Source organism: Cannabis sativa, chromosome 5 (genome assembly GCF_029168945.1).
Source record: "Cannabis sativa cultivar Pink pepper isolate KNU-18-1 chromosome 5, ASM2916894v1, whole genome shotgun sequence".
NCBI lineage: Eukaryota > Viridiplantae > Streptophyta > Magnoliopsida > Rosales > Cannabaceae > Cannabis > Cannabis sativa.
In genome coordinates, this window is record NC_083605.1 from 47,327,816 (window position 1) to 47,340,153 (window position 12,338).

General features: G+C 32.4%; 2 protein-coding genes and 1 long non-coding RNA gene across 4 annotated transcripts; all 3 read left to right on the forward strand.

The window, feature by feature from the left end:
* Nucleotides 1-1,270: 1,270 nt before the first annotated feature.
* On the forward strand, nucleotides 1,271-2,215 carry LOC133038367 (uncharacterized). The gene has a single exon (XM_061116492.1). The coding sequence runs from the start codon at nucleotides 1,271-1,273 to the stop codon at nucleotides 2,213-2,215; it is 945 nt and encodes a 314-aa protein (XP_060972475.1).
* Nucleotides 2,216-2,267: 52 nt separating this feature from the next.
* On the forward strand, nucleotides 2,268-6,544 carry LOC133038368 (uncharacterized). The gene is made up of 5 exons (XM_061116493.1): nucleotides 2,268-3,171; nucleotides 3,283-3,379; nucleotides 3,506-3,682; nucleotides 3,779-3,869; nucleotides 6,170-6,544. Exons 1-5 carry the CDS (start codon nucleotides 2,268-2,270, stop codon nucleotides 6,542-6,544), a joined length of 1,644 nt encoding a protein of 547 aa, XP_060972476.1.
* A 389-nt stretch (nucleotides 6,545-6,933) lies between these two features.
* On the forward strand, nucleotides 6,934-10,836 carry LOC133037924 (uncharacterized). 2 transcript variants are annotated; one of them, XR_009687907.1, is made up of 3 exons: nucleotides 6,934-7,123; nucleotides 7,416-7,504; nucleotides 10,556-10,836. It is a non-coding gene; the product is annotated as an uncharacterized LOC133037924 (long non-coding RNA). The 2 variants fall into 2 exon arrangements; XR_009687906.1 differs by lacking the exon at nucleotides 6,934-7,123 and having other exon boundaries at nucleotides 7,149-7,504.
* The last annotated feature ends 1,502 nt before the right edge of the window (nucleotides 10,837-12,338 follow it).

Sequence of the window (12,338 nt, forward strand, 5' to 3'; positions counted from 1 at the left end):
GATCAAGAAAGTGGACACACAATTTCTTTTGTGAACTGTATGTATTTATTAATGTTTATTTTTTGTTGTTATATTATAATTTTTATCTGATGTAATTAATTTTGTTGGGTATGTTAAATATGTAATATTATCATAATATAGTGAGAATAGTGAAAAAATTATCAAATATAATTTTAGGTTGTAAGTTTTGTAATTTGTTATTTTTTAAATAAAGAAAAATGAAAACAATGAAAAAAAATAAAAAAGTATAATATAACATAATAATTTGAATATTAAAAATTAAAAAGTTAAATAAAATGAATTTTTTAATTTTAATATAAATTGTAATTAAATTAATAAACTTTTATGTTTGGTATTAAGAAAAAACATTTTAATGGAATTTTATGTTGTGATAATTTTATTATTATAAAAAATTGAGAATAATAATAGAATTAAAAAATTATAATTTAATATAAATTTATTTTATAAAAATAAAGTTTTAATTTTATAAATTAAATAAAAAAATAAACTTAAATAAAAAAAATAAACTTTTTAATTTTATAAATTAAATAAAGAAATTAGTAAATATTTTAATAAATTATATAAAATTTTAAATAATATATTTTGTTTAAAATAAATAATTCATAAAAAAGAATTTATTTATTTTTTTATCTTAATGTAATTGGTAATTAAATGAATAATTTTTTTTTTTAAAGTTTATTAGAATTAAATTGTTAATATTATTCTCTTACTTAAAAGTTGAAATAACATGTGTGTAATTTAAAAAACTTTTATAATACTATAAATTATTAAACTTTTAATATTACATTTGTGGTTTATATTGTAGATAGGGAAAATAGATAAGTTTATCAACTTTTAATAAATTGTTTAAAAAAATAATTATTTAAATCTAGAAACTAAGTTTATTACTTTTTTTTTATATAAATTAATAAATAACATAAAAATTAAAATGTTTTTAAAGAGTAATTTGTTCATTTTTTTAATTTAAGTTTTAATTATAATTTAATGAATAAAATTTTTATTTAAATGTGTCTAATTCATAAAATATTCATAAAATTTTATTAATTTTGAAAAGAATTTGTCAATGCTTTGGTATACTTATAAATATACCATAGCTTTGTTATATTTCATAACACTTTACAAATCATTCAAATTTGTAACACTTTATTTGTCGCCTAAATTGTAGATGGCGACAATCGATAAGTCTTGGACCAAAATCAGAAATCGTGGTTGCCATGAATTTTAGAATGGTCTACAAGCCTTTTTAGCAATGGTATCAGAACATAAGGATTGCGATGGAAGAATTCGATGTCCTTGTGTGATATGTATAAATAGTAGGTTTGAAAAAATAGATAGGGTTAGAGCACACGTATTTGATCGAGGTTTTATGCAAGGATATGAGAAGTGGATTTATCACGGGGAGCCTGAGGATGCTGTCGATGATGTAGCAGTTGGCGATGTTGAATCAGAGGATGAAATGATTCCTATTCTAGAAGACTTCTTTCCCTCGACAACAGAGGATGTACAAGGAGAAGATGAACAACCAACCACAAACCCACATTTTGATGACTTATTTGAGAAAGTTGAAGCTGAATTGTATCCCGATTGTGATTGGATTTTGTCTCTCAACTTTTTAGCAAAGCTATTGCATTTAAAAGTTAGAGGAAAAATTCCTAATAACATCTTTGAAGAATTGTTGAAGCTGTTAAAGTTTGCATTTCCGAAGGAAAATAATATTCCAGCAACATACTACGAGGCAAAAAAGAGATTGAAGAAATTAGGCTTGGGTTATGACTCCATCCATGTCTGTTTGTATAATTGTTGCTTATTTTATAAGGAGAATGCATCCAAGGAGGCTTGTCCAATTTGCGGAACTAGTCGTTGGGTTAATTCCGAGAACGGCAAAGCAAAAAAAGTTCATTGCAAAGTCATGCGATACTTTCCGTTGACACCTCGACTTAAAAGATTATATAGTTCGAGGATTACAGCGAAGAGCATGATATGGCATCATACTAGAAAATCAAAAGATGATGGGGTGTTGCGACACCCGGTCGATGGTCTCGCTTGGAAAGACTTTGATGCAAAACATCCTGAGTTTGCAAGGGACCCAAGAAATGTTCGACTGGGGTTAGCTGCTGATGGATTTAATCCATTTGGCAACATGAGTCTTGCATACAGCATGAGGCCAGTGGTGTTGGCTAACTATGAAAGATAATTATTTTTTGCTATCTACCCTAATTCCTGGTGCAAAATCTCCTGGTAAAGACATGGATATATTTTTAAGACCGTTGGTGGATGAATTAAAGGAGTTGTGGAATAATGGGGTACCAACGAGAGATAGTTCGACCAACTCGATGTTCACCATGCGTGCTGCGCTTTTGTGGACAGTGAATGATTTTCTTGCTCGTAGTAGCTTGTCTGGGTGGAGTGGTCAAGGTTATAAAGCTTGCCCTACTTGTAATGAAGACACGACGTCCATTCGAGTGATCGGGAAGACATCATATGTTGGTCATAGAAGGTTCTTGCCAAGTAACCATGCAATGAGAAGGGATACTCGATTTGATGGTAAAGTTGAAAGAAGACCTGCTCCAAGACGATTTACTTGTGAAGAGATATTATCACAAGTTAATACTCTCGAACCCCAAATTCCTGAACATCATGAAAATTTTGGGAGCGTGAAACGTAGAAGAGTTGCAGAAACTTGTAATTGGAGGAAAAAAAGTATTTTCTACGAGTTGGAGTATTGGAGCACGAATATTTTAAAACACAACCTTGATGTCATGCATGTTGAGAAGAATGTGTGTGACAGTCTCCTAGGAACTATTTTGGATAATGATAAATCAAAGGACACAACCAATGCGCGACATGATTTAAAGAAGATGGGTATAAGGGAATCGTTGTGGATTTACGAAGATGGGAATGGCAGGCTAATGAAACCGCATGCTCCTTATGTTTTGACTCGTGAGAAAAGACAACTTTTTTGTCAGTTTGTTAAAGGAATCAAGTTTCCCGATGGCTTTTGTTCAAATTTAAAGAGCAAAGTTTCTCCAGATGAGTCTAACATTATTGGGTTAAAATCCCACGATTGTCATGTCATTATGCAGCGAGTACTAGCGGTTGGTGTCCGTAAATTTCTACCTCGTGACACTGCAACAACTATTACTCAGCTGTGTAATTTTTTTCGACAGTTATGCTCTAGAACTCTAAATGTAAAAGATATGGAGGATGCTCAAAATAATTTAATTCTGTTATTGTGCAAGATGGAATTGATTTTTCCTCCAGCTTTTTTTGACATAATGATACATTTGGTATTGCATTTGCCTGAAGAAGCGATACTGGGTGGCCCGGTCTTTATGAGATGGATGTATCCTTTTGAAAGGTACATGAAAAAATTGAAGAATTATGTGGGAAACAAGGCACGTCCTTAAGGGTCAATTGCAGAAGGTTATGTTGCTGATGAGGCAGTAACCTTTTGTTCAATGTACTTTAAAGGGTGTGAAACAAGATTTAATCGGCTTGATCAAAATGAAGATGCGCCTTCTGTGTCTTGCTATCTTTCAGTTTTTAATTCTCAATCTCGTCCTTTGATTAGCGGAATTATCAAGCCTCTTGATCATATCGGTCGTGAAAAAGCTGAGTGGTACATTCTTCGAAATTCTCCTGAAATCCAAGCTTACTTAGAGTAAGTTTGTTACATTTTTATAAATTATTTTATTAAATTTTTAGTTTTTATTCTCTATCTCCCTCTATCCTACCTTGACATTATCATACTTCACAGTGAACATTTGGACAAGATCAAACATGAATATCCTAATGGTAATCACGATGTCTTGCATAGGCAAACTTTCCGTCTGTGGTTTCATAAGAAGGTATAATGACAAAATTGTAAAATTTTAATTCAACCATTTATATTCCTCTCATATTAATACATTTTATGTGTAAAGCCCGCTTAGTTAATTTGGAAATTATCAGTTGTTTGTGATTAATTATGAAATTACTTATAGCTATTTAAATAATTTATTACTGTTATTTATGTTATTCAGTAGCTTGCATATTTTGCATTTCTGGTGTCCGGTATTTTGGAACTCGGCGTTTGGCTCAGTAGAAATCACAACTTAGTATGTTAGTAATTTGGGGACGGGTTTTAGACATTGGGAATGTCGGGAATGGCCGGGAATTTAGAATTTCCCAAAAATACCCCTTTAGTATGATTTTCATGATTTTAAGGTGGAGGGGCAAAATGGTCTTTTTGCCCCATTAGTATTTTGTCTTTTGTGAATTTATGAAATGGAAAATAAGTGTTATTTGTTTATTTTAGTGGCTGAAATAAAATAGTTTAAGTGGCTTTATTCCTTTATTTTCTCTCATTTCACACTTAGTAAAAAATTAGAAAAAACTTTGAAAAAGAGAATTTTCTCTCATTCTCTCTCTATTTTCGGCTGGTGCATGGGAATCAAAGGGCTGGGTTTTTCCATCAATTTCTAGCTAAATTCATCATCACTTTGGAACTCTTGTTTGTGGTAGGTGTTTCTTAATTTTCCTCTTTTGTTTTCTTGAGAAAAATGGTGAAAAGATGAGTAAAATGCATGCTTTTGTGGCTGTTATTATTGCTGTGTTTGGTTGTTGATTTCTGAGGCTTAAAGCATGTTTAATTGATGTTATTTGAGTTGTTTGAAGCATGCTAGTTGTGTTGTTCAAAGCTTTGAGTTTTCTATGCAAAAATGTGATTTTTGGTGAAATTATTGTGAATCTGTTCTGTGATGTTGCTGTTGTTTTTAATTGTTTTTCAGAGGCTTAGATAAGCTTGATTAAGTTGAATTAAGCTAGTGAAATGCTTGTTTAGGTGTTTTTGCTCAAGTTTGAGTTTAGAACTCAAAGCTTGAGCTCCAATGACATTTTTCATGTTTGAGGTTTCTGGGTGGTTTTGATGCCTTGGATATGTTCTAGGGATGGTTTAGAACAGGTCTGGAAAGTTTGGAGCCAATTGGGGTTGAATTGGTCGAGTTATGAAAAATTTGGTTTGCTGCCTGCGAGGAACCGGAATTCCGGTTGTGCATCCGGAATTCCGGATGAGGGTTCAGTAATTCCCAGAACCGGAATTCCGGTTGGGCAACCGGTCTGCCGGTTGGGGAATTTTTCAGAACCCTAGTTTTCCTCGTTTTTATGTTTTTAGGGGTATTGCCATGCTTTTTATCGATAGGGAAACTTTTAGTTCCAAGTTTTAGTCCCCGGGAAGTGATTTAGCGTGTCACTTATAGCGTTGTGATTTTTATGGTTTAGGAGCCGATGTCCGCCGCTCGGCTTCGGTTCAGTCAGTTGACGGCACACCTGAAATCGGAATCCAGGTAAGATTAGTATAACAGTATGCATATGTAGATTACATGTTTAGCGTGCATGTAGGAAGCCTGCTAGATTACATTAGTTATGTATATAGGCTTCGAACCATCCAACCCTGTCACGTCGGTACAGGCTGGAGTATGACCAGCAGCCGGAGTATGACCGGTTTGACCAATCAGGCTGACACTTGATTGGTGGTTCCGTGCTATTGACGTATCCCGTCGGTACAGGCTGGAGTATGACCAGCAGCCGGAGTATGACCGGTTCGACCGATCAGGAGGATACTTGTCAATAGTACCGTCCCTATGAACGTTCAAAACTCAGTACCATGTTGGACATGGCAGTAGTGGCTCAGTACCATGTTGGACATGGCAGTAGCGGGACTCAGTATCGTGTTGGACACGGCAGTTAGAATTATGTATGATATTATTATGCTTTTCTTACTGAGTCTGTCGACTCACAGTTTATGTTCATGTGTAGGTAAAGGCAAGGCTATAGCTGATGGACCGTGAGCGAGCTTATGAGATTGTACATGTCGGGGCGGTTAGGCCTGGAGCGTACGATCCTCGGGACAGCAAGGCTGAATTTTGTAACTGGTCGTTACACGACTTTTAATTTTATGTAATAGTTAAACAATTAAAACTTTTGTAAATGATTTTATAAATCGGGATCCCGAGTCTTTTGTAATATGGTTTATAAGTTTAATTAAAAAGCAAAATTTTAATTAATCACGTTTTTCCATAAACCTCGTTGATTAGCAACGAGCTGCACAGTACGTTTAAAAATCACGTAATACGCCTAAGGTAGTTAGGGTGTTACATTATGTATTTAGATATATGAGTTGCACAAGCTTGGAACTTTACAAAATGGTGATGAGTTACTCGCTCTAGCTTCTGGCTCCGATTACTTAGCAACATTTTACGAAAGTTGTGTAGTGAATGGTGTTCGGTTTATTGCGTCGAAGCGAGACAAAAAGCGGAAGACACAAAATAGTGGTGTTACTTTTGCTGGAACTGAAGGGTTTAATTACTACGACACACTTGAAGGTGTAATCACTATATCTTATACTGGTGCATATACAGTGACATTGTTTGAATGTAAATGGTATAACACTAATCCATTAAGAAAGAAGACAATCACTGAAAATAATATAACCAGTATAAATACTCGTGGATATTGGTATCACTACTACAAATTAGGCCTTTAGTGACACTATATAGTGACACTCATAAAAGTGTGTCTCACTAAAAAATTAAGAGTGGTTTTTAGTGACACATAACATTAGACTCTAAATGTTCTTTATTTATTACGCAGAATGTGTGTCACTGAAAATATGGAGTGTCACTAAAAATAAAACCCAAAATATATAATTTTATAAAAATTAAAAAAAAAAAGTAAGGCCTATGGTGACATGCTACGCGTGTGACCAAAGAGGGATCCCCACACTCTCTGCGCGTCGCTAAAGCGACGTGAGAATCACGTGGCTATAGCGACGCGCAAAAAGTGTGGTGATCCCTCTTTGGTCACACGCGTGGAATGTCACTATACCATTTTATTTTATTTTTTAAAAAATAAAATATATATCAGCCCTAAAGTATTCTTCCCCAGCTTACTCGTCCCCACACTACCCCAGCACTCTCTCTCTCACGACACCCTCTCAAGTAGCAGACCCTAAAATTTTCCCCAGAGGCCGGCGCAGCAGACGCAGACCGGAGACCGGTGCGAGGTCCTCCCTCTCAGGCGAAGACCGGTGCGAGGTCCTCCCTCTCAGACGGACGCATCTCAAGTAAGAAATTTTTATTCATTTTTTCGTTTTTTTTCTTTTTTTTTTTTTTTTGCATTTTAGATTTTTTTTTGAGAGACTGTTGGTTTTTTTTTTTTTCCATTCCATATCATTTTTCCATTTTTGTTGTTTTTTCTATTTGAAAATTTGATTATTTTGTATATGATTATTTTTCCATTCCAAATTTTTTCTTTCTTTCTTTCTTTCTCTCTCTCTCTCTCTCTCTCTCTCTCTCTCTCTCAATTCGTTTCTTCTCTTTCTCTCGTTGTCATTTCGTTACCTCCCTCACTCCCAGACGAGTCGACGACGGCGTAGGTCCTCCCTCGGTCACAGACGACCATGCACAACTCCTCCCTCAGTCACACCTACAAATAGGCTTATTTGGTAAGAGTTGATATTAATTTATGGAGCTTAATTTGATTATGTTAATTTATATGGATTTTAATTTATGTGTTCAATCTGAGGCAATAGAAGGATTAGGTGAAAATATTGATGATGGTGATTTTAGGGATTTCACTAATCTTTGGGTTATTTGTAAATCCTATGCATTAAAATGTGATATCAACTAACATAGTGATTTTGCTACCCAAAAGACATAAATAAATAATAACATATGAATTTCGTTCGGATTGACATCCTTGTTATTTTTTCTTACGAGCAAGGTTTATATTTTAAGATTCTGAGTTATGAGAGAATTGTCTATTGCTGTAGAGATTTTTGTAAAGATTGTACTAGTTAGTGTTTCTAAAAAAAGAAGAAGAAAAAGAAGATTGTGATACTTGGTGCTGTTTTCTATTTAGGTGTGTATTGGGTTTGTTTTTGTTCTGGGAAGCAAAAAAAACTATTAGTTTACTGGAATTGGTAAAATTAATAATTTTGTTTCATCCTTTTCAAAAAATACATAAATAAATAAAAATTTGTTTGAACTATCCAGGGAGATAGTGAAATGGTTTTGTTATTTTCTAATATTTTTAAAATATATTAAGTAAAGGAGTTTGTTATGTGTGACATATTATATAATGATTTTAGTAAAAATTTATATAGTTGGGAAAGTTAAAAAAATTGTTGTTGTGGATTACTTCGTGTGTATGCGTGTGTTTGTACCTTGGGCTTTCTAGTATCCATTTATATCCCCAAACTTGTATATGAGAAATTTCATACGAGTTGTGTGTACTTTTTAGGATTATCCTTATTAACCATCTCTGATTGTGTTCTGTCATTGTCTTTGAATTGACAGCTACTTGTTATTGTATCTAGGGGCCTTTATTTAGGGTTTGATTATTGATTTTATTTTGAGTTTTTGTACTAGTGTTTTAATCTCTGCTCTCATGCATGCCATTTTTCTTTATGTTTATTATTGTTGATGTTCGTTGCTTGCCTTGGGTGGGTTTGGAGTTACCATTGAGATGAAATATTAAGTTGTTTGGGATTTTGAATAGATTTGCGATACCAACTCACGATCATCATACTTTGGTTATTTGGAAACATAAACAAGATCACCCGACTAAGGTTTTTATTTTTTATAAGCTACCACTCATTTTAATAATCTTATGAACCCTTTATTTTATAATATTGAAATATTGTTTCTTGCCAGGTTCGATTTATTCTTAAATTGCTTAGAATTTGAAAAACTTAAATTTCTTGTATTCGTTGCAGTTTATTGATTATTGGTTGCTCAATCAACTTTGAATTTGTGTTTTGCTTCATGAATGAATGAAGTGAGCTAGTGTTTTGTAAAAATGGATGAGTTTTTTTATCGGCTAAAAATAGTTAGATATTACACAAGAAAATATACTTAATATTTAAAATGAAAAGTTTTAAGTAATTACACCCAATTATTATGGGGGCATGCGAATTGGGTCCAATTACGCAATTACAGTGTAATTATGTGGTCAGACATATTCGTAAAATTGTGTAATTATCTTCAATTCAACCAATTCTAATTTCTTCTTGGCTTTCCAAATGCGTTCTAAAAGTTTTATTTGCAAAATAACCATGTTTGGTTACAAAAGCAATCAAAAATTACACTATGCAACCATAAAACAACTATTCAAATAGTGTAAAATAATGTTGTTAGTTTGCTAATTGAATATTTTGATGTTGTTAGTTTGGGAAATTTGTTAAGTGTTTAAGTGGTGAGGTGAGTGAAGTATTTGGTGATCATTTTTGTTAATTGGTGGTGTAATTGTGTTGGATGATTGATTTCTTTATTTCCACACAAGAATTTGACAAGTAAGGTGAATGATTTCTTAATGTGGTTGATTATTCGATTCTTAAATCCAAGATTGTATCTTTCTTATGCTTTGAAACTTAAATTTCATGTCAATCAACTTTAAATTTATGTTTGCTTAATGAATGGAGTGAGCAAGTGTTTAAGTGGTGAGGTGAGTTAAGTATTTGGTGATCATTTTTGTTCTGGATGATTATTGATTTCTTAGTTTCCACACAAGAATTTGACAAGTTACAATGATTGATGATCAATAATTGCTTGTACATGCACTAAGTTTCTATTCTATTTGATGTTGAACTATTATTTATGTCCATAAGTTAGAATGATGTTTTGTTTCTTATGCTTATGTGATACATTATTGTTCCCATTTAGCTCTCAAAAAGAATTAGAAAATAGGCATTTTATCAATATCAAAGAAAGAGTTACAAAGTTCCCAACTTTTCGAGATAGTTTGGTATTCTCTGTAGAAAGTATTTCACTTTCTTTAACACATATTCTAACTGATACCTCTGGGAATATAGGACTAGCCTTTATATAGACACAGCCACTAAGTGAAAAGAATAAAAAATTTCTAACTAACTAGCAATACAACCAGCCGTATAGGAATTTAAACTGTACTAACTCTCTAACTGATTTGTTGTGTGAGAATATATTGAGGCCTAACATTATGGTTCATCATTTTCTATTGCACATGTGTGTGTATGTGTGGGCGCGCATATACAAACAAATATGCACGATGCTTGTATTTCATGATTGGACCGATCAGGTGACACAATTGGTTTATTTGTCATCTATACTTTGTAGAGAAGCTACTTTTTTTTTTTTAATTTTAATTAATTCATAAATCAATATGCAGGATGCTTTAATTACCAAATCAAGACATTCTTTATTTTAAATTTCAATTATATTTTGTTAAGATCTTTATTAATTTTTTTTAAAAAAATCTTTAGTGTCCACATCGAACCGGAAGACACCGAATGTGGATATTATGTAATGAAGATGATGAAAGATTTAATTCAAGCTTCGAATCGGAAACACTTTTTGGCCGAGGTACATAACATACAAACTATATAAATATGTCATACATTATTATTATTATTATTATTATTATTATTATTATTATTATTATTATTATCATTGTTATTATTAAGAATGCATATGATGATAAATTTAATTAATATATTATTTATCTTTAAATTTTGTAGTTAAGTGATGCAAAGTATACAGAAGACGAAATTGATGAAGTGAAAGAGCATTGGGCAAGTGAGATGTTATCGGTTATTCAAACTTATCGACGTTAATTGTTTTTTGTTTTAATAGGGCAAGTGAGATGTTATCGGTTATTCAAACTTACCAATGTTAGTTGTTTTTTGTTTTAATAGACCAATAGTTAATATATAATTTGATAGTTATGGATTTATTAGTATAATGAACTAATATGTAATATTTATTAATTTTGTTGATGTGAATTATTATTATGGTCTAATTTATAAATTTTACATTTAGTCAATTAAAATTATTATTATTTTATTTAATTGTATTTGTATATAATTAATATAAATTATTATTTATAATATATAAAATTTGAATTAAAATAATTAATTATTTTATTTTTTTTTAAAAAAAATATTTATTATAGTGGCACACTTTTGGTGTGTCACTATAACTCTAAAAATATTAATAAAAAAGAAAAAAAAAAAGAAAAATAGGATATAGTGACACTCTTTGTGTGTGGCTGTTACCTTTTTAGTCTGGCAAAACCTGACACTATATCCCTATAGTGACGTGCAAAAAACAAGTGCAATAGGTTTCAGTGACACGTGTGGAGTGTCACTAAAAACTGCCTTTCCAGTCAGCCTCATTAGTGACACGCGTTGAAGTGTCACTAAAAGGTTTCAGTGACACGTGTGGAGTGTCACTAAAACCCAATTTTCTAGTAGTGTATATCAAGATGAACCGTACATCCTTGCTAACCAGGCGAAGCAAGTTTTCTATCTTGAAGATCCACTCAGAGGTCGCGATTGGAAGGTTGTTGAAGATATTTGCCATCGACAAATTTGGGACATTAATGACAATGAAGATGAGACTGATGTTGATGTTGTTAGTGATTCTAATTCTTCAATTTTTGTAATGACGGTTGATCTTGGAGAGTTGATTATGCAATCGAATGAACCTCCAATAATTGTTGAATCGTCCAATCAGTTAGTGGATTCTGAGATAGAGAATAATGAACTTGATGAAAATTATGTTGCTGAAGAAGTAGATGATTTACTAGTTGAACATGTGGAGGATGAAAATGTAAACTTGGTGACTGATGGAAATGATAGTGATTCGTCGGTGTAACTTTATTTTGTAAATGTTTGTTACTAAAACTTTTTACAATTAAATGACTTTTTAATTTCTTTCGCATTAACATTTGTGTGAACTTTCAATTATGTGTTTCACATTTTGTGAATTTTTACATTTTTTTTCGTCTTCAAAGTAAAGTACAATGTCAGCTACGTTAGCGACATACCACGATGGGGATGGTGATGGCAGGGATCCCCCTGACCCTTCTAGGTACCCTCGTCCTGCGAATCAGGTTTCTTATTTTTTCAGATCTAACATTGTTCTGAATATAAATGGTGAATGTATGATTTACTAATAAAATTATTTTTCTCTCGAATAAATATAGTTCCACCTCCGGTCAGAAAGGATCGTGGGGTTGCAGCAAACGCTAACCTTGAAAAAAAAAGGAGAGAAGCTGGTAAGCCCTTACCGGTGGAGGTAGATCTTGAAACTGGCAAAGTTGTTGGCACTGAAGCAAGTAATTATGTTCGATTTATTGGCCAACAAGTAAGCATGTTGTGCCTGGGTGGTCATCTAAATTTTTCTGATGTACCCCAACAATATAAGGATCAAGTGCTCAATCGAATAAGAGTGAGTGATTTTTAATTATTAATGGTTGTAATAATTTTATGTCCTCATTTGTAAATTAATATAATTTTA

Excerpts from the sequence above, each read along its gene's own strand:
- LOC133038367 (XM_061116492.1), top strand. The coding sequence starts at position 1,271 with ATGGTATCAGAACATAAGGATTGCGATGGAAGAATTCGATGTCCTTGT.
- LOC133038368 (XM_061116493.1), top strand. The coding sequence starts at position 2,268 with ATGGATATATTTTTAAGACCGTTGGTGGATGAATTAAAGGAGTTGTGG. Across the intron at positions 3,172-3,282 it reads AACAACTATTACTCAGCTGT|CTTTTTTTGACATAATGATA; the intron begins GTAATTTTTTTC and ends TTTTTCCTCCAG. Across the intron at positions 3,683-3,778 it reads GAAATCCAAGCTTACTTAGA|TGAACATTTGGACAAGATCA; the intron begins GTAAGTTTGTTA and ends CATACTTCACAG.